The sequence below is a fragment of the Macaca nemestrina genome, chromosome 17 (genome assembly GCF_043159975.1).
Source record: "Macaca nemestrina isolate mMacNem1 chromosome 17, mMacNem.hap1, whole genome shotgun sequence".
In the NCBI taxonomy this organism is placed as follows: Eukaryota; Metazoa; Chordata; class Mammalia; order Primates; family Cercopithecidae; genus Macaca; species Macaca nemestrina.
Window position 1 is genome coordinate 70,945,704 of NC_092141.1, and position 26,821 is coordinate 70,972,524.

The following is a 26,821-nucleotide window of genomic DNA, read 5'->3' on the forward strand; positions in this document are numbered from 1 at the left end:
ATCCTTGTACTCTGTTTCTTGAAGGTTGGGTTCAGACTTGAGTGTTTCTTTCCAGAATCATTTATCCCTTCCACATAAAGAATATCAAGTAGTTTATGCTAACTATGCTCTTAGGATTGTGTAGAGATAAGAGCACTGTATATGGAATTGGAAGACTTAGATTTGAGTCCTGATTGACCTCACATGCTTAGACTTTTGTAAAATTTACATCTCTGGGCATCACTTTCCACATCTGTATAAGGATCTTGTACTAAATGGACTCTTAAGATGTCTTCCAACACTAACATTATATGATTTCAGTTATTTACATGTTACAGTATTAGATAAATCATCTTTTCCAGACATTTTACTGATAAGTGATGGAATCTGAGATTCTTTGGCTGTTTAAAGATGTTCTTGTTTGCTTTATTATAATAACTTCCTTAAAAATTTGCTGTGACTCGTATTGAGAATAGGAAAAATTGGACCACAGTCAAAGGATAGTGGGTCATGGGCACTATTTACAGACTAGGGTAAATTCTGCTTTATAGAAAAATATCTCAAAAAGAAATAAGGTGGGACTTCTGACGTGAAGAATACGGAATTTTCCTTAACTTGGACAGTTCTTCAAGAAAGGTGCTTATGAATCTCAGACTATTGGTAGGTTTGCTAATATTTTAAAATGGAATTTGCATATTTTCATTGCCACTTTCTAATATGACTGTTTCTTTGACAGGGAAAAGGAAATGCTATCTAACCTCTACATGACATTATATGATGAAGTAACCCATGGATATTTATACTCACAAGAATTAAGTGGTAATAAGAGGTTCTAAAATTTTTTGAATACATTTCCTTATTATGTGCTTTTTAGGAATTGTTTCAGCAGTTAGTGCCTCTTCATCTAATTCTAATGGCTTATGGTATCAACTAATAATACATGATATGCAAATGCTGCGGGCTGTGAGGAAGCAAAAGTGGATAGTTTAATCCATAAATATCTTTGGTTGTATTGGTTAAGATAGGTAAAATATAATATGTAGCTTATACTAGTTCAAGTGTATTTTTTGGAAAAATGTCTGCATATTACATCCCATGGATAAATTAGTAAGTGCTGGAGTCACTGGTATCACTGGAATTTATTCTTTGGTATCTTAAGGCTTATACTACCCTTCACGCTTTCATGACACTGACCTCTCCCATATCTTGGGCTTCTCCTTTATACCTGTGGAATAATTTCTCATAGTTTTCCTTTTACCTTAACTCTGGTTGTCATATTGTGTATCTTAGTGTCCAAATGGGTGACTCATACTGCTGTAGCTTCACACTTTCAAAACCAATTATTTTACCTTGATTCCCCTGACCAACACTGATGGCCACAAATTGCACATTGTCATTATGTGAAAATCTCAGACTTTAATGTCTTATTCTTCACTCACAATCTCTTATGCTTCCAGCTCTTTTTATTTAGAATTTTATTTCCTTGACCTCTCCATTTGGTGCCACTATGATTGTACGATTTCCAACCTCAGCTGCCCTTAGCACCAGTTGGTATTCACTTTAAGTTTTGGTGTGATCTCTCCTGTTTCCTTTGGTACCTATTCCAAACCTTCACTACTCTCCTCAAATACTCAATTATGTCACCTATCCAACTTTAAACATTAAAAAATGTTTTACTTAATTAAAGTTAAAACTTGCTAGTCTGAAATCTATGAAACTTAATCTTTTCTGCCCTGTTTCTTTTGAAAAAAATTTTATTTTGGTAAGAATATTTAACATGAGATCTACCCTCTTAACAGATTGTAAAAATGTAGGTTATTCTTATCTATAGGCATAGTACAGTATTTCTACAGAACTTATTCATCTTATGTAACTGAAATTTTGTACTCACCCATTAGCAACTCACTATTTCCTCATACCCCCCGTTCCTGGCAACTGCAATTCTATTCTTTGTTCCATAAGTTTGACTATTTTCGATGCTTTATATAATTGGAATTCTGTAGTATTTGTCCTTCTTTAACTGGCTTATTTCACTTAGCATAATGTCCTTCAGACTCATTCATGTTATTACATATGACAGGATTTTCTTCTTTTTAAAGGCTGAATGATATTCTATTATATGTATATAACATACTTTTTTCCCCCTTATTTATCTGACATTTAGGTTGTTTCCACAGATATTTAGATTGTTTTCCATAGGCTGGCTATTGTGAATAGTACTGCAGTGAACAGGGGAGTACTACTGTCTCTTCAAAATCCTGATTTTAATTCTTTTGGCTAAATATCCAGAAGTGGGATTATTGGATCATGTGGCTTTGCTTTTTCGTAGAGAGTTAGTAAAGGCTATTGGGAAGCTTCCTAAACTCCTTGATATTCCTACCTACAAACAACATTCATGTCCTTTCATCTTGTCTCATTGGAAAAGGTGCCCTTTCACCAGACTAATCCTTTTGTTTCTTGATTTTCTTCTGCTTTCTCAAGGTCTATGCTTTGCTAATTTTATACTCAGTGCTTTTCAGAAAAGCTTTTTGAAGGAGTTGTTTTCATTAGTTGCTGAATTTTCTCACTTCCCATTTCATGGAAATCTGGCTTTCACCTCCAAAATTCTACTAAAACTTATTAAAGTCATTATTATCAACTCTTTAGTCATTATTTTGTGTTTATCACTGTCAGGGCTGGGTGAGGTGGCTCATGCCTGTATTCCCCGCACTTCGGAAGGCCAATGTGGGAGGATCATTTGAGACCAGGAGTTCGAGACCAGCCTGAGCAATATAGTGAGATTCCATCTCTACAAAAAATCATAAAAACAAAAAATTAGTTGGGCATGTTGGCACACAGCTGTAGTCCTAGCTACTGGAGAGGCTGAGGTGGGAGGATTGTTTAAGCCCAGGATTTCGAGACAGGAGTTTGAGACTGCAGTGAGCCATGATTGCACTACTGCATTCCAGCCTGGGCAGCAGAGAAACTCTGGCTCTAAAAAGACAAACAAAAACAGCACTATCATCGATTGCCTCTTTTCTGAAAATAAAGTATAGTATCCACTGAACCAAAAAATTCAGTTCAATAGACTTTTTTTGAGAATTTCTTCTTAATTAGGCACTGGAAACAGAAGAATGAAAAATCTTGCTTCGTAGAAGCTGACAGTTTAGTGAGGGATATTGACATGCAAGCAATCATAATACCAAGGGCTTTGACTGAGATACATAGTAAGTGCTATGGGAACACAGAGGAAAAATTTACTATTCCCAGGGCAAGTTGTGGAAGCCTTTGCCTGTGTGCCCTTGTGCGACTTTTCTGACAGTTTCTGAAAGTTCTTTAGGAAACAGATTGAAAGATTTGAATATTTAAAGATTGAAGAGGGTGGGGTAAAAAAGAAAGAAGTTTGAAAGGCTGAAAATACAGATTTGCTCCCCTTTCTTTTAGTGATTATTATTTTTTTGAAAGATAGTTGGGGGAATAAGGATAATTATTCTTTTTGATTAATTAACTAACTGTTTTGTTATGTCTGTGCAGCACTTCATAAAGCCTGTAAAATTTTTAGTAAAATTCGAAGTGGTAAGATTTATGTGAATGATCTTCCAGTGATCCTCGGCATCTTGAGAATTTCTATAAGTGATTTAGAAATGCGACAGGCACTAAAGACTATTGATATTGATGGTAAGTTTTATCTTTTCAGTATTAGTTTAAGGGTCTGCAATCATAAATATGTTTGTCAGATTAATTACAAATGATAAGAAAGCTAAACCTTAAAATATATTATAAAAACATCATTTTTGGTCATATTATATATTATGAAACATTTTTATATGTTACAAAAACATTGCTTACAATAATGATATTGAAAATTGGCCTCAGGTTTATGTAATTGGATTGATTAATTACTAGACTGGATTATGACATATTCTCATTATTGTTCCACGCATGGTCTAATCTTATTTAGTTATGTAATTTAAATAATATAATAAGTACTTGACCTAACCACCCAAAATAAAAAGTAGGACCTTGTCAATAATTTACATCTAACCATAAACTTTACTAAGCAACCTATTATTCTGTTTTCCCCAACCTGAGGTAAGAATTATCTTGAATCCTATATTCATTATTCTCTTATTTTTCTGTTCAAATAGTATTATTGTTATGGCTAGGTATTTTTGTAAAATAGTTCAAAAATTTTAGTTGTTTAAAAAACTTTAGTAAAAAGTTTTTCATGCTGTATATAATCTTTTGTTTTCTTAATATTATATGACTAAGATTTATTCATATTGTTGTAAATGGGACTAAGATTTATTCATATTGTTGTATACTGCTTTTTTTTTAATGCTTCTGCCATCCTTGAATTGATCAGCCTTTAAAAATTATGGTTGTTCTAATAGATATACGGTTATTATCTGATTGTGGTTTTAATTTGCATTTCCTGAATGATTAAATAATGTTGAATATCTTTTCATGTGCTCGTTTGCCATTTGTATATTTTTTGCCCATTGAAAAATTGTGTTCTTATTATTGTATTTTGAGATTATTTATATATTCTGAATATAAGTCTTTTACTGGATATGTGATTCGTAGATATTTTATTCCATTCTGTGGCTTGACTTTTCATTCTCTTAAGAATGTTTTTAGAAAAGGAAAAGTTCATACTTTTGATGAAGTCCAGTCTACAATTTTTCTTTTATGAATTGCTTTTGATATCTTATCTGAAAGATCTTTGCCAACCCAAAGTCACAACAATATCAGAAAACAAGTCAAAGTAGTTCATTAAAATTTGGACAGATGTTTCACTGTTTTTGAAAGAAAGGAGAACCCACTCTCAAGTTGTTACACTGAAGAAGTGGAGATAGACAACTTGACAGACTTTTCAGTGCTGGAGAAAGTGCTTCTGTGGTACGGAAGTGAGAACAACCAAGCCTTGTCATTTCCTCTGCAGACGACTGGAAGCCCTTAAGTATTCCTCTGTAGGCTATTTCTGCTCAGATGACATTAAATTGAAATATAGATTTATACTTGTTTTCTTCATAACATAGATAACATCACTGATGTAAATAAACCCTGTCAAAGTTGGGCTCATTTGCTTCATGACAGGAGAAAATGAATTCATAGTTATTTAACTTGAAGACTCTTGAAGAACTACAAATATAAAAATTAGTCGAGCAAAGAGCACAGCTGTATCTACAGTACTAGTCCCATAGCATTCTTATTACTGCTGGAACACTATTTACTACCTAATTATAATATGTAAATTTTTTTCTGGTAAATATTCTTTTTACATTCTATATATGTCTACTGCTCTGTGTATAGATAATAGTATTCTAATGTCATTAGTTAATTCTATTTACATTTTTAGTTGCCATTTTTATCTTATGTTCTTAGGGAGTTTGCTAATAATGTTTGCTGATGGAGTTTTTTTTCCCTTCTGTTTTGGAATCATTTTTATAGTTAATGGAATGCTGGATTTTTCAAATTTCCTTAAAGCTGTGGCTGATGTTTCTTATATGGTCTCTCAGAATGCAGGTAAAAAAGACTTCTTCAAAAGTATAGAAGATAATAATTTTGTAACTGATTTTGGGGTTGGGAGGGGTGGTATTTAATATATGAATTAATTTATATTTTACAGAATCTCCCACTAGCGTAGGCTGAGAAAAATTAGATATGAATTTTGTCATAAAAGGCATTACAAAACCTGGCTCAAACTGCCCCAATATTCTAACATTCTATCTCTAATCTCTAGTTTTTCCTGCACATTAACTGCTAGACTAATTCTCTTAAAATACTATTTTCACCATGTCATCTTCCTGCTCAAGAATTTGGATGCTCTTCCTATTATCAAATGAGTCTAGGCCAAACTCTCATGCTTAGCCTCTTCATCCCTTCATAATTTTGTTCACCACTCTTCCCTTTATCACAGTACCTTTCCCAGGCAAGAACCCCATACTCCGATTAGTCATAAATCTTCATACATGCCAAAATAATTCTTACTCCCATGACTTTGTTTGTGTGCGTGTTTTTTTTTTCTGTTGAAATCTCACATCTGTTTTCTTCTTCATCCTTAACAGCGCTTTCTTCTTTTTGCCAGAAATCTGTTTGTATCTATTCCTAAAAATTTTAGATACTTATGGGTCTCTTAATAACCTTTAGTTTACATTATTTATACATTATAAATAAAGTGGTTGGAAAGGGTATTCGTATTAATGGTAGAAACAGTACCTCCAAAAACACGAAATCTGTGGTGTTCATGACCTGATGTTAGCAATTCTTCTATTTCTCCATTAGGTGATATCAAGTTCTTATGCTTGGTCCTTGGAATTATATATTTTTTATTTTTTATTTGTATAAGTTCAAGGGGTGCAAATGCAGTTTCGTTACGTAGATACATTGCATCCTGGTAAAGTCTGGCTTTTAGTGTAACCATTATCTGAATAGTTATACATTGTACTTATTAAGTAATTTTTCATCCTTCACCCCCTTCCCACACTTCCAAGTCTCCAGTAACTATTATTTCATGCTCTATGTCCATGTGTACACATTTGGCTCCCACCTATACATTTGGCTCCTACCTATAAATAGCTTTCATTATCTCAAGTGAAACAACTCAGAAACAGAAAGATAGATAATAGCTTCATCCATGTTGCTGTAAAATATATTATTTCATTCTTTTTTTATGGCTGACTAGTATTCCACTGTGTGTGTGTGTGTGTGTGTGTGTGTGTGTGTTTGTGTGTGTGTGTGTACCACATTTTCTTTATCCAGTCATCCATTTATGGACACTTAGGTTCATTTTGTATCTTTGCTATTGTGGATTGTGCTGTGATAAACATATGAGTGCAGGTATCTTTCTGAGATAATGGTTTCTTTTCCTTTGGGTGTATATACCTAGTAGTGGAATTGTTGGATCATACAGTAGTTCTATTTTTAGTTCTTTGAGAAATCTCCACACTACTTTCCATTTTTTCATAATACTCATTTGGCCATTTGTACGTCTTCTTTTGAAAAATGTCTATTCATGTCATTTGCCCACTTTTTAACGGGATTATTTGTTGTTTTTGTTGTCATTGATCTGTTTGAGTTCTTTGTAAATTCTGGATATCAGTCCCTTGTTGGATGCACAGTTTGCAAATATTTTCTCCTATTCTTCAAGTTGTCTGTTCATTCTGTTGATTATTTCTTTTGCTGTGCAGAAGCTTTTTAGTTTAGTTGTCTCATTTGCCTTTTTTTGTTGTTGTTGCTTGTGCTTTCGAATTCTTAGTCATGAATTCTTTGCCTAGACCAATGTCAGTAAGAGTTTTCCTTAGGTTTTCATCTAGTATTCTTTTTTTTTTTTTTTTCCAGATGGACTGTCGCTCTGTTGCCTAGGCTGGAGTGCAGTGGCCTGATCTTGGCTCACTGCAAGCTCCACCTCCTGGGTTCATACCATTCTCTTGCCTCAGCTTCCCAAGTAGCTGGGACCACAGGCGCCCGCCACCAAGCCTGGCTAATTTTTTTATATTTTTAGTAGAGACGGGGTTTCACCGTGTAAGCCAGGATGGTCTGGTCTCCTGACCTTATGATCCGCCTGCCTCAGCCTCCCAAAGTGCTGGGATTACAGGCGTGAGCCACTGCGCCCAGCCTCATCTAGTATTCTTAAAGGTTTGAGTATTACATTTAAGTTTAGATCCATCTTGAGTTGATTTTGTATATGGTGGGAGATAGGGGTCTAGTTTCATTCTTCTGCGAATGGCAGTCCAATTTTCCCTTTACCATTTATTGAAAAGAGTGTCCTTTCACCAGTGTATGTTTTTGTCAACTTTGTCAAAGATCAAGTGGTTATAGATATGAAACTTCATTTCTGAGTTCTCTTTTCTGTTCCACCAATTTATGTGTCTACTTTTATAGCGGTACCATGCTGTTTTGGTTACTGTTACGGTATAATTTGATATATTACCATATAATGTGATGTCTCCAGCTTTGTTCTTTTGCTTAGGATTACTTTGGCTATTTGGGCTCCTTTAGTTCCACGTAAAATTTAAGATTATTTTTTCTATTTCGTGAAAAATGACATTGGTATTTTGATAGAGATTGCACTGAATCTGTAGATTGCTTTGGGCAGTATGGTCATTTTAACGATATTAATTTTCTGATCCATGAGCATGGGATGTTTTCCCATTTGTTTGTGTTCTCTATAGTTTATTTCATCACTGTTTTGTAGTTTTCCTTGTAGAGATCTTTCACCTCTTTGGTTAAATGTATTCCTAGGTACTTTGGTTTTTGTAGCTAAGCTAAATGGTATTGCCTTCTTGATTGGTTCTCAGCTTGATACTAGGGTATAGAAATGCCACCGATTTTATCTACTTAAACATTATCAAATTTGTTTATCAAATCTAAGAGTTTTTTTTTTTGGGAGGAGTTTTTAGGGTTTTCTCAGTATAAGTATATTATCAGCAAACAGACATAATTTGACTTCCTCTTTTCCAACTTGGATGCCTCTTATTTTTTTTTCTCTTGCCTGATTGCTCTGGGTAGGGCTTACAGTAATATATTGAATACAAGTGGTGAATAGTTTTGTTTCAGTTCTTAGGGGGAATGCTTTAAACATTTCCCCATTCAGAAGGATGTTGGCTGTGGGTTTGTCATATATGGCCATTATTATTTTGTGGTATGTTCCTTTTATAGTGAATCAGATGGTTTATTTATGTATGTATGTATTTTTTTTGAGGTGGAGTCTTGCTCTCTCACACAGGCAGGCTGGAGTGCAGTGGCACAATCTCGGCTCACTGCAGCCTCTGCCTCCCAGGTTCAAGGGATTCTCCTGCCTCAGCCTCCCAAGTAACTGGAACTACAGGCGTGCATCACTATGCCTGGCTAAATTTTTGTATTTTTAGTAGAGATGGGGTTTTACCATGTTGGCCAGGCTGGTTTTGAACTCCTGACCTCAAGTGATCTGCCTGCCTTGGCCTCCCAAAGTGTTGGAATTATAGGCGTGAGCCACTGCACCTGGCCCAGATTTTATTTTGTTAGAATCAAGGCTATGTGAATGTGATAGTCTTTATAGTCCTCGAGCAGCAAGTAAAAAGCAATAAAAACTCTTCAATGCTTATTTATTCATTTATGTAATAAACATTAATGCCTATATATGCAGCAGTGAACCATATAGATATGATGCTTGGCTTGCTTTTTCTTTTTGACATTTTGATAGACTCCATGGCATTAGGATTTGCCTAGTTCTCTTTTGTCTACTTGGTTTCTGACTTACATTTTTTTCGTGTTTCAGTTTCATTTAGTTCTCTGATCTTGCTTATTTCTTTTCTTCTGCTAGGTTTGGGTTTGGTTTGTTCTTGTTTCTCTAGTTCCTTGAGGTGTGACCTTAGATTGCCTATTTGTGTTCTTTCAGACTTTTTGATGTAGTCATTTTATGCTATTAACTTTTATCTTAATACTGCTTTTGCTGTATCCCAGAGGTTTTGATAGGTTGTGTCACTATTATTGTTCAGTTCAAAGAATTTTTAAATTTCTCTCTTGATTTCATTGTTGACTCAATGATTATTCAGGAGCAGATTATTTAATTTCCCTGCATTTGCATGGTTTTGAGGGTTCCTTTTGGAGTTGATTTCTAGTTTATTTCACTGTAGCAAGAGTACTTGCTGTAATTTTAATTTTCTTAAATTTGTTGAGTCTTGTTTTGTGGCCTACCGTACGGTCTATCTTGGAGGATGTTCCGTGTGCTGATGAATAGAATTCATATTCTGCATTTATTGGGTAGAATGTTCTATAAATTTCTGTTAGATCAATTTTTTTTAGCGTGTAGTTTAAGTCCATTGTTTCTCTGTTGACTTTCTGTCTTGATGACCTGTCTAATGCTGTCAGTGGAGTATTGAAGCCCTCTACTATTGTTGCTGTCTGTCTCATTTCTTAGGTCTAGTAGTAACTGTTTTATAAATTTGGGAGCTCCAATGTTAGGTGCATATATATTTAGGATTATGATATTTTCCTGTTGGACTAGTCCTATTATTATATAATGTCCCTCTTTGCCTTTTTAAACTGCTGTTGCTTTAAGTTTGTTTTGTCTGATATAAGAATAGCTACTCCTGCTTGCTTTTGGTGTCCATTTGCATGGAATATCTTTTTCCACCCCTTTACCTTAGGTTTATGTGAGTGAGTCCTTAAGTGTCAGGTGAGTCTCTTGAAGACAGCAGATACTTGGTTGGTGAATTCTTATCCATTCTGCCATTCTCTATTAAGTGGAGCATTTAGACCATTTACATTCAATGTTAGTACTGAGATGTGAGGTACTATTCAATGTGCTAGTTGTTGACTGAATATCTTGCTTTTTTTTTTTTTTTTTCTTTTTTTTCCTGTGTTGTTGTTTCATAGGTCCTGTGAAATTGATGCTTTAATGAGATTCTATTTTGGTGTATTTTGAGGATTTGTTTCAAGATTTAGAGCTCCTTTTAGCAGTTCTTTTAGCAGTCAGTAGTGCTGGCTTGGTAATGGCAAATTCTCTCAGCATTTATTTGAAAAAAGACTGTATTTTTCCTTCATTTATGAAGCTTAGTTTCACTGGATACAAAATTCTTGGCTGATAATTGTTTTGTTTAAGGAGGCTAAAGATAGGACCCAATCTCTTCTAGCTTGTAGGGTTTCTGCTGAGAAATCTGCTATTAATCTGATAGGTTTTCCTTTATAGGTTACCTGATGCTTTTGCCTCACAGCTCTTAAGATTCTTTCCTTCATCTTGACTTTAGATAACCTGACGACTTTGTGCCAAGGTCATGATCTTTTTGAGATGAATTTCTCAGGTGTTCTTTGAGCTTTTTGTATTTGGATATCTAGATCTCTCACAAGGTTGGGGAAGTTTCTCTTGATTATTCCCTCAAATATGTTTCAACAAACATTTAGATTTCTCTTCTGCTTTGGAAACACCAATTATTCTTTTTTTAAATTATACTTTTAAGTTCTAGGGTACACGTGTACAATGTGCAGGTTTGTTACATATGTGTACATATGCCATTTTGGTGTGCTGCACCCATTAACTCATCATTTACATTAGGTATATCTCCTAATGCTATCCCTCCCCCCTCACCCCACCCCATGACAGGCCCCAGTGTGTGATGTTCCCCTTCCTGTGTCCAAGTGTTCTTATTGTTCAATTCCCACCTATGAGTGAGAACATGCAGTGTTTGGTTTTTTGTCCTTGCATTAGTTTGCTGAAAATGATGGTTTCCAGCTTCATCCATGTCCCTACATTAACTCATCCTTTTTTATGGCTGCATAGTTGGAAACACCAATTATCCTTAGACTTGGTAATTTAAAGTAATCCCAAACTTCCTGGAGGCTTTGTTCTTTTTTTTTTTTTTTTTTTTTTTTTGAGACAGAATCTTGCTCTGTTGCCAGGCTGGAGTGCAGTGATGTGATCTTGGCTTACTGCAACCTCTGCCTCCTAGGTTCAAATGATTCTCCTACCTCAGCCTCCCGAGTAGCTGGGACTACAGGTGCATGCCACCAAACCCAGCTAATTTTTGTATTTTTAGTAGAGACGGGGTTTCACCAGGTTGGCCAGGATGGCCTCGATCTCTTGACCTCATGATCCACCTGCCTCGGCCTCCCAAAGTGCTGGGATTACAGGACTGAGCCACCACACCCGGCCTGTTCATTTTAAAAAATTCTTTATTCTTTGTTTTTGTTGTATTGGGTTAATTAGAAAACCTTGCCTTCATGCTCTGAAGTTTTTTCTTTTACTTATTTGATTCTATTACTGAGACTTTTCAGCTCATTTTGCATTTCTCTAAGTGTGTCCTTCATTTCCAGAAGTTATGATTGTTTTTTATTTATATTATTTCACTGGAGATTTTCCCATACATATCCAGTATCTTTTTTTTTCTCATTTCTTTAAGTTAGACTTCACCTTTCTCTGGTGTCTCCTGATTAGCCTAATAATTGACCTTCTGAATTATTTTTCTGGCAATTTAGAGATTTCATCTTGATTTGTATCCATTGCTGCTAAACTTTGGAGTGTGATCTTCTGGAGATGTAAAAGAACGTTATTTTGTCATATTACCAGAATTGTTTTTCTGGTTCCTTCTCATTTGGGTAGACTATGTCAGAGGGAAGCTCTGGGACTCAAGGGCTGCTATTCAGATTCTTTTGTCCCTCAGAGTGCTCCCTTGATTTGGTGCTCTTCCCCTTCCCTAGGGGCTTCCTGAGACATAGGGCTTCCTGAACAAGGGGCTTCCTGAGAGCCAAACTGCAGTGATTGTTATTTCTCTTTTGGATCTAGCCACCCAGTGGAGCTACCAGACTCCAGACTGGTATTGGAGAGTGTCTGCAAAGAGTCCTGTGATGTGTTCCATCTTCAGGTCTTTCAGCTGTGAATACCAGCACCTGCACCAATGGAGGAAGCACGGGAATGAAGTGGACTCTGTTAGGGTCCTTGGTTGTATTTTTGTTTAGTGTGCTGGTTTTGTGCTGGTTGGCCTCCAGCCAGGAGGTGGCACTTTCAAGAGCACATCAGCTGTAGTAGTACAGGGAGATTACAAGGTTGCCCTAGGGTCAGGTGGTGGGCAGGGCCATAGAGCTCTCAAGAGATATATTCTTTGTTTTCTGCTACCAGGATTGGTAGAGAAAGACCATCAGTTGGGGCAGGTTAGGCATGTCTGAGCTCAAACTCTCTTTGAGTGGGCCTTGCTGCAGCTGCTGTCGGGGTGAGGGTGTGGTTCCCAGGCCAATGGAGTTATGTTCCTGGGAGGATTATGGCTGCCTCTGCTGCCTGACAGGTCACCAGGGAAGTGGGGGAAAACCAGCAGTGATAGGCCTCACTCAGCTTCCACGCAGCCCACAGTCTGAAAGACTGGTGTCACTCCCACTGTGCTTCACCTATAGCACAGTTTATTTCCAGGCAGGCAGTAAGCAGGGATGAGAACTTGCCCCAGGCTACAAGCCTCCCCACTGAGAAAGCAAGCAGACTCACAATTACTTGGCTGTCCCACAGAGCCTGCAAGGGCATCCACCTCTTTCAAGGGGTCTGTGGATTCTCTTGGCTTTCCTGGTATGTTCCTGCAGTAGTTCTTGGCACAAAAGTTCACGATGTGAGTGTCTACTTACCACTTTTTGAATCACAACTTAGAATAGCTTATTTACTTTCCTATGTTTCTTGATTTTTCAAGTCCTGGTTTCCTATTTTGACCTTTTGATAATTCATTTTGCCTTGACAAAGCATAAATTACTATTATTTTTTTGGATGTAATATCACTCTTGTTGCCCAGGCTGGAGTGCAATGGCGCGATCTCGCTCACTGCAACCTCTGCCTACCTGGTTCAAGCAATTCTCCTGCCTCAGCCTCCCGAGTAGCTGGGATTACAAGCGCAAACCACCATGCCTAGCTAATTTTTATATTTTTCATAGAAGTGGGATTTCACCATGTTGGCCAGGCTGGTCTTGAACTCCTAACCTCAGGTGATCCACTGCCTCATCTCAGCCTCCCAAAGTGCTGGGATTACAGGCATGAGCCACCGTGCCCTGCTACAAAACATAAATTATATGTATGTATCTGTGGTCAGTACTTAGGAGTCCAAACACACATATAAATCTATAGTCAGAAAAAAATGTAAGTTGAGATCCAGACAATAGGGAAAAATGGTGGATAGGAGGCAGGACTAATTTGCAACTTCTACTTGGACAGACAGAGCAGCGCGTAGGGACCACTTTTTGAATTACAACTTAGAATAACTTATTTACTTCCCTATATTCCTTGATTTTTCAAGTCCTGGTTTCCTATTTTGACCTTATTTTCTGTTTATGGACATAGTGTTCTGAGACTAATCAAGAACTCTCAGGTTTCTTTTTTTTCTTTTAAAAGAACACACATAATTCTTGAATATATTGTTTTAATAAAATATCCAAGCAATATATGTGTATAAAGATGTGAAAGACCTTCTTTAACCCCTCTAAGATTGCTACAATTTAATACTGACCCGAGAATTCTTTTTATATGCACATACATACATATAATTTATGTTTTGTCAAGGCAAAATGAGTTATCAATCACTAGGCAGAGTGGAAGCAAAGGACCTAGGTCTCATAGAAACTAGTAAAAAGATCAGGCATACAGTTAGAAATCAAGAGACCCCCTAGAAAAAAATAAAAGGGAAAAATGCAAGTATCTTTTTCTTAAGAGAAAAAGAAATTTTGCCACCTTGATTTGCAGAAACTATCTTGTTTAATTGTATTTTTCAATTATGAAATTAGTAATCTTTTAATATAATTACTGGTCATTCATATATTTTTTTGTATGAATTGCCTTTTCACATATACTTTTCATTTAAAAAACTAGATTGTTCATCTCATTGATTTGTAGGAGTTTTCATATTCTGGCTATTAATCCTTTGTTATGTATGTTACAAGTGTTTTCTTCTAGTCTATGGTTTCTCTTTTAATTTTGAAATGGTGTCCTTGTTTTTTGGAATGGGACTGTTACATTTTATCACAAAATTTATTATTTTTTCTTTATGTCTTCTGAGTTTTGAGTTGTGCTTAAAGAGGCCTTTCTCACCTCATTAGTGCACACACACATTTTCATCATGATTGTAGAGTACTGGTTTTCAATGCTCCAGGGAACCTGGAGATGGGTAGACGGGAATAGGGCAAGTTAAAATGCCACAAAGCTCACTGTTCTTGTTGAGACTCAGTCATTTTTCTTGAAGAAATTCCTCGGATAACTGCAAGCCTTTGGCTTATTTTCAGAGTTTTGAAACAAGTTGGTTCTGATAATTTCTGCCAGAGTTCTCATTGCTTTTATGGAGGAGATGGTTTCTGGAGGTCCCTTCCTTTGCTATTTTTGTTAACTTGATCAATAATGAGTAGTTGAGGACAGGCATGGTGGCTCATGCCTGTAGTCCCAACACTTTGGGAGGCCAAGGCGGGTGGATCGCTTAAGCCCAGGAGTTCGAGACCAGCCTGGGCAACATGGCAAAACCCCATCTCTACAAAAATACAAAAAAGTTAGCGGGGTATAGTAGTACGTGTCTGTAGTCCCAGCTGCTCAACAGGCTGAGGTGGGAGAATCGTTTGAGCTGGGGAGGCAGAGGTTACAGTAAGCTGAGATTGTGTGATTGCATTCTAGCCTGGGCTACAGAGAGATACCCTGTCTTAAAAAAATTAATTAATTAAAAAAAGACTAATTGAATGAATAAATAATGCCCAGCTTTTTCTCCTTGATTGTACTTATCAAAGAACTTAGTAATCATTAGTTTATTATATGATGAATTTCAAGAAAATCTAGTCTGACTATAATGTGATTTTCTGTCTGAAATTGATCATGGGAATTGTGTTTTGTTTTTTTTTTGTCAAGGCTAATTAGTAGTGGTCAGGGAGAATTTAAATTTAGCAGTTGAACACGGCTTTCAATCTGTTTAATTCTTAAGGAAGTTTTTTTGTGGAAAATTATAATTTATCTGAATATTTTCTTTTTAAAATTAAAAATATACTGAGCTCTCTGATGTGACTACAAATTTTAGAAAATGATAAAGTGATTTGGTATTTAATTTATTTTAGTTAAATTGTTCTAAAATTATAGAATCTAAGATTCAGAAGTAGATGTCTTGGGGAGCCCCAGATTTGGTTTGCTAGTCAGGGTCACGCTGAATATTTCCTTCTGACCAGGTTCTTTTCAATTCATTTTATATGCTAAGGATTGTTAACATAAGAATATGAAATTCCTATGGAGAAAAAAAGACCAATGTTTTAGTCACTATTATAAAGTTATTTTATAACAGTGATTTACTTGTTGATAAATATTTATAAAATCCCATGCTTATATAAGGTTATTTTCCCTTAGTGGGCTATTGACACAAAGTCACCTCCTTTTCCAAGAAAAGCTATTGATTCTCATGGTATACTAATTTGTTTTTTGCAGCATTCTGGGATGCCTTGAAGATTTTCTGTAGGATAAAAGGTGGTCGAGTTTCAACTGATGAAATATTTGGTGTTTTGGATAGCATGGGTATCCCTATAAACCCTGAAATTTTAGAAGAAGTGATAAAACATACCTATATTGACAGTGAGTTATTTGCATTGAAATATATATGTAAATATATATGTGCATGTATTTATACATTTTTTTTCTGGATATCAATTTTGCGATCTGTCCTTTGCTTCTCCTTTTTTCTCTTGATTCTTACCTTTTGCCATTGACACTTTACTGGTGTCTATAGTAAGAAATAGTCTAGAAAAATTAAGTGAGAAGTTTCTAAAATTGTTATAGTTTGGTATGTTTGGTAAAAGAGTAAAATGAATTTTAAAAGAATTCAGCCTTATATCTCTTTTCCAAGTCATTTCTGGTCTTTGTGGAGAAGTAGTTTCTTGTAGTGTTGAGGGCATTGACTCCACAAGTTAGAAGACCTAAATTTCTTGAATTCTCAACTTTATTATGTAGCTTTGATTAAACAATTTTGCTATGCCCTTCAGTTACTCTCTGTACAATGCGGATTGCTTTAAACATGATAAAAATATTTAGCAGGTGTTTTGTATTACATGTTTACTTGTAACCAGAGGATGTCCTATAATAATTAGTGATTAATTGATTGATTCATTTTATTATTTTATTATTTTTAGAGCCTCACTCTGTTGCCCAGGCTGTAGTGCAATGTTGTGATCATAGCTTGCTGTAATCTTGACCTCCTAGGCTCAGTAATCCTCCCACCTCATCTTCCTGAATAGCTAGGACTATAGGTGTGTGCCATCATGCCAGGCTAATTTTTATTTTGTAGAGATGAGGTCTTGCTATGTTTCCTAGGCTGGTCTCAAATTTCTGGCCACAAGTGATCCTCCTGCCTCAGCCTGCTGAGTAGCTGGAATTATAGGCATGAGCCACTGGGCCCAGCCTGATTCATTCACTTAATGAATCAGATAGTCATTTAATATCTACTACGCCTGGAACTGTGCTAGGTGATGCAAAGATGAATAAAACACACTTCTTCTTTTTTTTTTTTTTTTTTTTTTTTTGAGGGAACTCACATTCAAGTGTGGAAAAAACTAAGCAAACCAAAAATTAAAATGCTCCATGGCAAATACTATAATAGAGTGTACATAGGCTGCTAATACATACTGGAAGCCTTGGGGAAAGATTATCAGAGGAACTGATGTCTGAGCTGAATTTTGAAGGATCAGTATGAATTAAGTAGTTGAAGGTGGTAGCAAAGAGTGAGAAAAACATCTTAAGCCAAAGGAACAGTTTGTGTAAATATGGCAGAAAAATACTCAGACATGACATCTTTCTGAGTGGGCTTCCACTAGTTTTTGTCATTTATTAATGGTGGTTTTGTAGTGGGCTTTTGGTTGCTGATATGTGGTCTGGAGATAGAATCCAGCCACATGGAGTTCTATTAAGAAGTCAGGTATGGTGGGCTCTGGGGTGAGGCATGAGTGGAAGGATATGATGGGGTATGAAAATGTAAAATGGGGATTTTAAAGCCTAATCTTAAGCCTTTAGGGCATGCCCTACCAGGAACAACAGAAATCATATATGAAACAGCTGAAGTACTTTGCTTTTTGCTTGTGGAGTTCTGGTCTCGGTCTCCAGGTCTCCTGCTTTATTTGGGGAGGTATATTGGACAAATGATACTAATTTTATAGACTTGTTATAGGAATTAAATATACACATCACAGTGCTTGGCACCTAGAATAGACACAAGAAGGGTGAGGTAGAAACCTGAGAGTCATCCTTGACAACTCTACTTCTCTATTCCTCATGCAATAGTTCCCTTATTTAAAGTCTTCGATATATCTTTTTAAGAACTTTTCCTCTTTTTTCTGTATATAAGATAGATATCTCTTAAGTCTTTCCATTTCTCTCTCTCTCTCTTTTTTTTTTTTACTCCTCTCTGTTGCCAGACTTTAGTGCAGTGGTGTGATCTTGGCTGACTGCAACCTCCGACTCCCTGGTTCAAATGGTTCTCCTGCCTCAGCCTCCGAGTAGCTGGGATTACAGGCATGTGCTACCACGCCCAGCTAATTTTTGTATTTTTAGTAGAGACAGGGTTTCACCATGTTCCCAGGATGGTCTGGATCTCCTGACCTTGTGATCCACCTGCCTTGGCCTCCCAAAGTGCTGGGATTACAGATGTGATCTATTTCTCCTTTTTTTTTTTTTTGAGACGGAGTCTTGCTCTGTCGCCCAGGCTGGAGTGCAGTGGCTGGATCTCAGCTCACTGCAAGCTCCGCCTCCTGGGTTTACGCCATTCTCCTGCCTCAGCCTCCCGAGTAACTGGGACTACAGGCACCCACCACCTCGCCCGGCTAGTTTTTTGTATTTTTTAGTAGAGACGGGGTTTCACCGTGTTAGCCAGGATGGTCTCGATCTCCTGACCTTGTGATCCGCCCGTCTCGGCCTCCCAAAGTGCTGGGATTACAGGCTTGAGCCACCACGCCCGGCCTGATTTATTTCTCTTTATCTTCCTATCTTAGTCCAAGTTCACATAACCTTTCCTCAGGACCATTGCAGTTCATCCTAACAAATATACCCCTATCCACTCTTATATTCCTTTACAGTGCAGCCGTAATGATCTTCATTCAAATACAGGTCTGATCATGTTATTCTCCTCACATGAAATCTAATAATACCTCTTGGGATAAATAACTCTTTTAGTGTGGTTTACAGGGCCTTGCATGTTCTGGCTTTTACCCAGATCTTCATCTTTATCTGAGACCATATTCTCCCTTGCTCTCTGTGCCTTCTTAGTTTCAACTACATACCATGCCCCTTCTTGCCAAATGGCTGTTGCATGTGTTCATTTCTCTTCCTTGAACCTTTCTCTCCCCTTAAAGTGTAAGTTAATTCCTACTTATACTTTAGATCCAAACTCAACTGTCTTTTCCTCAGGGATGTTTTCCCAGACCTCTCTGAGTAGGTCAGATTCTCATGTTATACACTCTCATAGCACGATTCACAATTGAAATTTGTATTTTTGTTGGATTGACATTGGTGTTTCAAATAAGACTGAGCATCAGGTGAGCAGATATCATGTCTGCTTTAGCTTAATATTGTATCTTCAATACCTAGCATGGTGCTTACGGCACATATTAACCGCTCAACAAATATTTGTTGAATGAGTGGATAATTCTGATTCCTCATGCCACATCTTCCAATCAGAAAGAACAAAATATTCTTCATTTTATCATATAAACAAGCTGGCTGCAGTTTGAGGCAAAATTCCTCATAAGGAAAGTCCTTATCTTTTGACCAGGAAAATCATCTTAATAGATATATTAGATTATGAGAGTTAAAACATACTGGGAAACATCTAGATTGAGCAAAAAGATAAGGTAAAGTACTGTACATAAGAAAGCAACAGGAATTTGATTTGAAATATAGTGGTGGCTCAGTAGTGGAGGAAGATGGATAGAACCTAAGAGTGAGTGAGGGTAGAGTAACCACAGAACTTTAGGACTATAGTATGTAGTTGCTTGCTGTGCTTCTTAAGAACTCCCTTACTCCCATCAATTGCAAATTACCAGTAAAAGTTGGTTATATACAATAAACTTGTATTAATATTGTTGGTGGGGAGATTTCAAGGATAAAGACCTATGGGTTCTATGTTGGATCTTCTTGGGGCAGAAAGAGGATTGCACCTGTAGAAGGCAATAATGTGAGTGAGATCAAGAGTCCATGGGAATAGAGAAACAAACCTAAAATAAGCAAAAAGAGTACAAATGACTCAGGAATCCTCAAATTTTGGTCAAGGTATTGATTTATGTTAGTGTATGCTCTGGGGTCTGAGCTATTTTAATGTTAAAGGAAAAGTTAACCCCAGGATGCCAACAATTTTGGGTTACCCAGGTAGGAGATGTTAATTTTTCTGTAGCAGAATTTTGCAGTAAGAAATAATATAACACAGTTATCCTGCTAAAAGAAGACAGCACTGCAGGTACTGTTCTAGCATCTTATTTTTGTATTTGGTATATTGTTGAAGATGATAGGTAGATAATATGTTCATCTTTATAGGTGTTCACAATGAGGGAGAAGGAATTATGCCTCTGAAATTTTCAGGAAAGTCCAAGGAGGATTTGCTTTATTTAGATATGGCAAGAAGTGCCATATGGAAAATCAGCTGATGGCAGTTCTTAGAGGGTCAGGTATTTTGGTTTCTGAAATAGTGTATTGGTATAGCAGTTTTTTTTTCTCTCATGGAGGTTAGAGATCTGAAAAATTGAACTGGTTGGAAAGTTGTGACTAGTGCAGTTTTTACTAGAGGAGGCTTTTGATATTGTGGAGCTACCTGAAGATTACAGAAATGTAGTGTTAATGGTCACTTAGTACCTTCAGAGTAATGTTGCCTTGCATATATGACCTTAATAATTAGGATCATTTTTTTTTCCCTCTCACAGTAGGTAGTTGTGTTTTCCAGGATGAATTTCTTCCAGAATTATATACCTTAGAGTAGGAGGCTGTTTTGAGCTTCCCTTAGGAAATAAATGATACCTATGACCGTATTGATTGCCTTAGTTTCAACCAGGAATCATTCTTTAAGGTTTTGCTAAGTCAGATAGGGACCAAGATCGTCATTTCAGATTCTGGAATGTGTCTTCGGCCACTAGGGACTATTTAAGTAGGTAATATTTGTTTGGGAGTTTCATGATAGGTGTTTATTATTGCATAGATGCAAGGAATAAATTTGAGCAAGAGCTAATGAATCTGTGAACATGGTTGACTACCACACTCTTATTAGTTGAGGCTGGACTTCTGTTCAGAGAAAGGAGTTTTCTAAATGAAGAGCAGGTAAAAGCAAGATGGCCTTTTCCACTGGATTAATACATGTATGGTCTAACAGAATACTTTTTAATGATCAGATTCAAGAGCTTGTGGGTTGAAGAAGCTTTGAGTTGTCTTAGGACTTAAGCTATGATCTAAGAACATGGGACATGCAATCAATCTACCGTAAGTGCCAGTTACTGGGGGAGGTTATGGGAAGTGTTAGAACTATAATCAAAACTAGGATGAGGATAAATACCAAGGAAATAAGAAACCAGAATGTAGGAAGCAATCTCTAATCAGAAGGCACTTTAGCACCAATTTTGTCTAGCATTTCTTTGATTGGTTCAAACACATAGTACTTGCTTTGCAGTGATTTAAAGGCCTGCACCTGAAATACATAGTTTACCAATTTTCAGAGAATCAGAGTGAATCAGGTGGACCCAACACCAAAATGATACTATTCTTTGATTTAAATATTTGCTTCTCGTCGCGGCAAGAGGGGCAGGGTGGCTGGGCCACTCCCCTTGGCCCTGGTCCCGGCCTGCCCCACCCAGCTGCCATGGCCCAGGATGAGGGTATATATTCAGAGGGGACACAGGACGCCAGCGCAGAAGGAGCCGGGTGGAGCTGTGGTCGCACTGAGGAAGCTTTGTAGGTTCATGCATTGCATCCCTATTTTCACAAAGCTTGGCTATCAGAGCATTATGAACACTAATGACCTCAAACTCAGGTTGTCCAAAGCTGAGCAAGAACACCCACTACGTGTCTGGAGTGAGCTTGAAGAAGCCCAACAGGTAGAACTTTATGCAGAGCTCTAGGCCTTCAACTTTGAGGAACTGAACTTCTTCTTCTAAAAGGCCATTGAAGGATTTAACCAGTCCTCTCATCAAGAAAAGGTGGATGCGTGAATGGAACTTGTCCCTCGAGAGGTACTGGGCAGTGCTACAGGGAAGCTAGATCAGCTCCAGGCCTGGGAAAGCAAAGAACTTTTCCAGATTTCTCAGAACAAAGTAACAGTTTTTCTAGTTGGTGGACAAGGGACTAGACTCATTGCATATCCAAAGGGGATGTATGATGTTGGTTTGCCATCCCATAAGACACTTTTTCAGATTCAAGCAGAGCATATCCTGAAGCTACAATAGTTAGCTGAAAAATATTATGGCAACAAATGCATGATTCCATATAATGATCAGTGGCAGAACAGCGGAATCTACAAGGAGTTCTTCACCAAGCACAAGTACTTTGGTTTAAAAAGAAAAGAAAATATAATCTTTTTTTCAGCAAGGAATGCTCCCTGCCATGAGTTTTGATGGGCAAATTATTTTGGAAGAGAAGAACAAAGTTTCTATTGCTCCACATGAGAATGGTGGTCTTTATTGGGCTCTTGCAGCCTGGCATATTGTGGAGGATATGGTGCAAAGAGGCATTTGGAGCATTCATGTCTATTGTGTTGACAACATATTAGTAAAAGTGGCAGGCCCACGGTTCATTGGATTTTGCATTCAGAAAGGAGCAGACTGTGGAGCAAAGGTGGTAGAGAAAACAAACCCTGCAGAACCAGTTGGAGTGGTTTGCCGAGTGGATGGAGTTTACCAGGTGGTAGAATATAGTGATGTTTCCCTGGCAACAGCTCAAAAACGAAGCTCAAATGGATGATTGCTGTTCAATGTGGAGAATATTGCCAACCATTTATTCACCGTACCATTTCTGAGGATGTTGTCAATGTTTATGAACCTCAGTTGCAGCACCATGTGGCTCAAAAGAAGATTCCTTATGTGGATACCCAACAGCACTTAATTAAGCCAGATAAGCCCAGTGGAATCAGTATGGAAAAATTTGTCTTTGACATCTTCTAGTTTGCAAAGAAGTTTGTGGTTTATGAAATATTATGGGAAGATGACTTTTCCACACTAAAGAATGCTGACAGTCAGAATGGGAAAGGCAATTTTACTACCACAAGGCACACTTTCATTATTGCTGGGTTCTCAATGCAGGGGTCACTTTATAGATGAAAATGGCTCTCATCTTCCAGCAATTTCCCACTTAAAGGATGCCAATGATGTACCAATCCAGTGTGAAATCTCTCCTCTTATCTCTAATGCTGAGGAAGGAATAGAAAGTTATGTACAGATGTAGAATTCCATGCATCTTTAATCATCGATGAGAATGGAGTTCATGAGCTGGTGAAAAATGGTATATGAACCTGATACCAAGTTCTACCACAATAGGAATAGCTTTTATTTTTGATAGACCAACTGTGAACCTATAGGACCTCCTGGATGACTGAAGTTTAAATATCCACAGGGTTTTATTTTGCTTGTTGAACTCTTATAGCTACTGCAAACTTCCTAAGATCTAGATGACTGAACTTCAGATAGCATTTTTATAATTCTCAACTCATTGAAGGTCTTATTTATATTTTTCAATTGTGTATTTTTTTCCAAGGCAAGGAAACCATTGGCAATCCAAGAAATTTCCTACAGCTGAACTGTAGTCAGGATGTTCAACATCACTTTACTTGGAGCTGGAGGCATTTGTTTTTGAAGTTGTGCATAGTAATAATATGTCATTGTAGATGTTGAAAGGTTTCTATGATACCAAAAGTTTATCAAACATTAAACTTTTTAAATGAAATAATTGGACAGTAAAATAAACTTATCTTCCTGTCTGTGGAAAACAATAAAAATTTGCTTCTTCCTCTCAGAGTTTTCACTTATGCATATTATTGAACAGTTGATTTTTTATGAATAGACTGAAGAAAAAAAACATCACTATTATAGTTAGATAAGTAAATTTTCAGTCTTTTTCATCTTGGATGGCAAACAAAATCAAATATTTGGAGGCAAGAATTATTGAGCAAAGCGTTTTCTATCTCTGTGCACAATTGAAATGACGTTATTCAAGGTCACTGCATCTGAACACATCCTCATTCATGCATTATCCAAGAAGAAAAATGGTCTTGGACGGGCAGGGGCAGGAATAGTGGGAAGTTATGAGAGTGCTGGACATGGAGAAGGTACAAAGTAAATCATTGTCTGCTATTCACTATGTAGAATTGCATTGTTTTTTATTGCCTTCTGTATATTTTGTTCAGTCAAAAATAATTTTTAGTGATAAGAAGTAGGTGCTTTGCGAGGCATTGAGGAAACAAATGAAAAACACATCCTCTGTTCTTGAGGAGTTCACAATCTAGAAATGAAGTCAAAAGAGTAAGTAAATACCTGTAATAAACTCTAAAAAACATGTAAAATGAGAAAATATCCTGATTAGCATGAGAGCTTAAAATATGACTATTTCTTTTGATGAAAAACTCTTTTATTAAGGAGAAAAGACCATGGCCTTACTCTTATGTTTTAGTGTGTACTGAGTTATCAATTCATGATTTCAGATTCTATTCAGAACTTGTAATAGTTGGCTCTTTGTTCCTACTTGCCACACATTCTGTGTTGTTTTCATGTTAGAATAGGATGGCAGATATATCTATGTTCAAAAGTAAATACAGTATTTGAACTTATTCTATTACAGGTAACCACATGGTGGATATTGGGGATATTATATTTATTTTGAATGAGCTACAGGAACAGTATGAGGATGTTCGTAAGTGACCTCTTGTTGCTATGACAAGTTTTGTTTATAATTAAAGTCTTTACATTAAATCTTAATTTATAAGTTTTATTTTATAAAGGATTTTGAAAACCTCTGAATAATTTACCCTCTTAAATCAGGGAGATAAAATATAATACTCAAAATGCTATTTACATGTCTTCTTTTTAGAAATGTCTATGCATGTTCTTTGCCCAGTTATTAATTAATTAATTAATTAATTATTTATTTTGAGATGGAGTTTTGCACTTGTTGCCCAGGCTGGAGTGCAGTGGCGCGATCTTGGCTCACTGCAACCTTTGCCTCCTGGGCTCAAGTGATTCTCCTGCCTCAGCCTCCGAAGTAACTGGGGTTACAGGCATATGCCACCATGCCCAGCTAGTTTTGTATTTTTAGTAGAGAGAGGGTTTCACCATGTTGGTCAGGCTGGTCTTGAACTCCTGACCTCAGGTGATCCACCTGCCTCAGCCTCCCAAAGTGCTGAGATTATAGGCGTGAGCCACCACGTCTGGCTCTTTGCCCAGTTTTTAAAGGTTTTTTTTTTTTTTTTTTTTTTTTTTTTCCCCACTGTTGAGTTGTTTGAATTCCTTATAAATTCTGGATATTAATCCCTTCTCAGATGAATAGTTTGCAAATATTTTCTCCCATTCAAGAGGTTGTCTCTTCATTCTGTTATTTCTTTTGCTGTGTGAAGCTTTTTGGTTTAATATAGTCTCATTCGTCTATTTTTGTTTTTGTTGCTGGTGCTTTTGAGATCTTAGTCATAAAATCTTTGCCTAGACCAATGTCCTGTAGACTTCTCCCTATGTTATCATCAAACAGTTTTTTAGTTTCAGGGCTTATGTTTAAGTTTTTAATCCAGCTTGAGTTGTTTTTTGTATATGATGAGAGATAGGGGTTTAGTTTCATTCTTCTGCATATGGTTATCGACTTTTCCCAGCACCATTTATTGAAGAGGGTATCCTTTCCTCAGTGTACATTCTTGACTGCTTTGTTGGCTTTGTTGCTCTGTTGGGCATAAACCAACAGTTGATCAGTTGGGTGTAAATATGTGACTTTATTTCTGGGTCCTTTATTCTGTTCCATTGGTCTCTGTGTCCATTTTTTTTGAGATGGAGTCATGCTGTGTCACCTAGGCTGCAGAGCAGTGGTGCGATCTCAGCTCACTGCAACCTCTGCCTCCTGAGTTCAAGCGATTCTCCTGCTTCAGTCTCTTGAGTAGCTGGGATTACAGGCATGCATGGCCATGCCTGGCTAATTTTTGTATTTTTAGTAGGGACGGGGTTTCAACATATTGGTCAGGTTGGTCTTGAACTTCTGACCTCAGGTGATCCACCTGCCTCGGCCTCCCAAAGTGCTGGGATTATAGGTGTGAACCACTGTGCCCGGCTTTTTTTTTTTTTTTTTTGATTTAGATTAATTTTATTGACAAGATTTATAAGAACAAATTAAATATTTAAAATCAAAGGCCACTTATGAGGTCTCATTTAGTTGCTTATTTTGTTCACTTCTATTTACCTTTCCCTAGTGTCTAAGTAACTATCAAACAAGTCAAACCTGTGAAAATGCCTGTTAACATTCAACATATATATTTCTGTTCTATGATGCAAAGATATTTTTCAACACTTAATTGGCACATCAAATGTGTCATTCTGTCATAAGCAGCATGTTTTAAAATTCAGATTTAATAAACTGATTTAAGACAGTAAATTGAAAGACAAAATTAGTCTCATTCAGGAGTGGTCCATTATGTTGATCATCTAGAATCAACACTGATTAGCCAAACTTTAAAAGCCAGAGCCCCAACTCCAGAGAAACATTAAATTTCTTTAATGTAAAAGCATATTATTTTTGAGACACACTCTGTCAGAGATAGCCACGATTACTTGCACATTATATTCTGGCATTATAATCTGGTACTTTAATCGTAATCATGAAGGTGGCTAGGTTTCCGGTAAATATCAGCATTTTATATGGGCAAAAGCAGTTAATAAAAATTGGTTCATTTACTATAAGCCAAGTGTGCTTGTACTTAATCCCACCCTTTCCCAAAGTTTTTGAAGCTTTGATATGTTGATTTTTGGTCTGTCCTTAATATAAAACGTACCTACAGACACTTTTACAGAGTTAATACTAAAATTACAAATTGATGACACTTTCGAGCAAAGCAGGATAACTGTTCCTTCAGTGTTTCATCACTGAATTGACTTTCCCTGCTCCATCATACTGTCTGGCTGAACACTGACATTCCATAGTCTACAACTGTAAAGATACCTACCTATGTGAGTTTAAAAAGTGGTCTGCACAAAAGAAATAAAAAACTTTATATGCAACAAATTGTTTTTTAAAAATACAAAAATAACACCTATCACTTTTGTCATGCTAACAATCTGACATATATACACATGCAGGAGAAAAGTTCCAATTCAGTCATCTGGACAACTGTAGCTTGTATATTTTTAATATGATGGACACACTGCCACTGAATTTTCACACTGACAGAGATGTGTATTCAAAATATTTCAT

The 26,821-nt window shown here is 36.8% G+C and overlaps 1 protein-coding gene and 1 pseudogene across 10 annotated transcripts in view; both read left to right on the top strand.

Annotated features, from left to right (window-relative positions):
- Positions 1 to 26,821, top strand: part of LOC105483060 (EF-hand calcium binding domain 3) — a 575,939-nt gene that overhangs the window by 19,851 nt on the left and 529,267 nt on the right. For 9 of the 10 annotated variants that reach the window (XR_011615926.1, XM_071083376.1, XM_071083377.1 and 6 more), the window contains exons 6-10: positions 716 to 798; positions 3,493 to 3,636; positions 5,413 to 5,487; positions 15,857 to 16,000; positions 24,218 to 24,289. Coding sequence is in view for 9 of the 10 variants with exons in the window: in XM_071083376.1 (XP_070939477.1) it covers positions 716 to 798; positions 3,493 to 3,636; positions 5,413 to 5,487; positions 15,857 to 16,000; positions 24,218 to 24,289 (518 nt within the window). In the remaining variant the exon portion in view is untranslated. Of the gene's footprint in view, positions 1 to 715; positions 799 to 3,492; positions 3,637 to 5,412; positions 5,488 to 12,242; positions 12,380 to 15,856; positions 16,001 to 24,217; positions 24,290 to 26,821 lie in introns of those variants that run through there. The other variant, XM_071083381.1, reaches the window with a different exon arrangement.
- On the top strand, positions 21,369 to 22,893 carry LOC105483063 (UDP-N-acetylhexosamine pyrophosphorylase pseudogene; annotated as a pseudogene).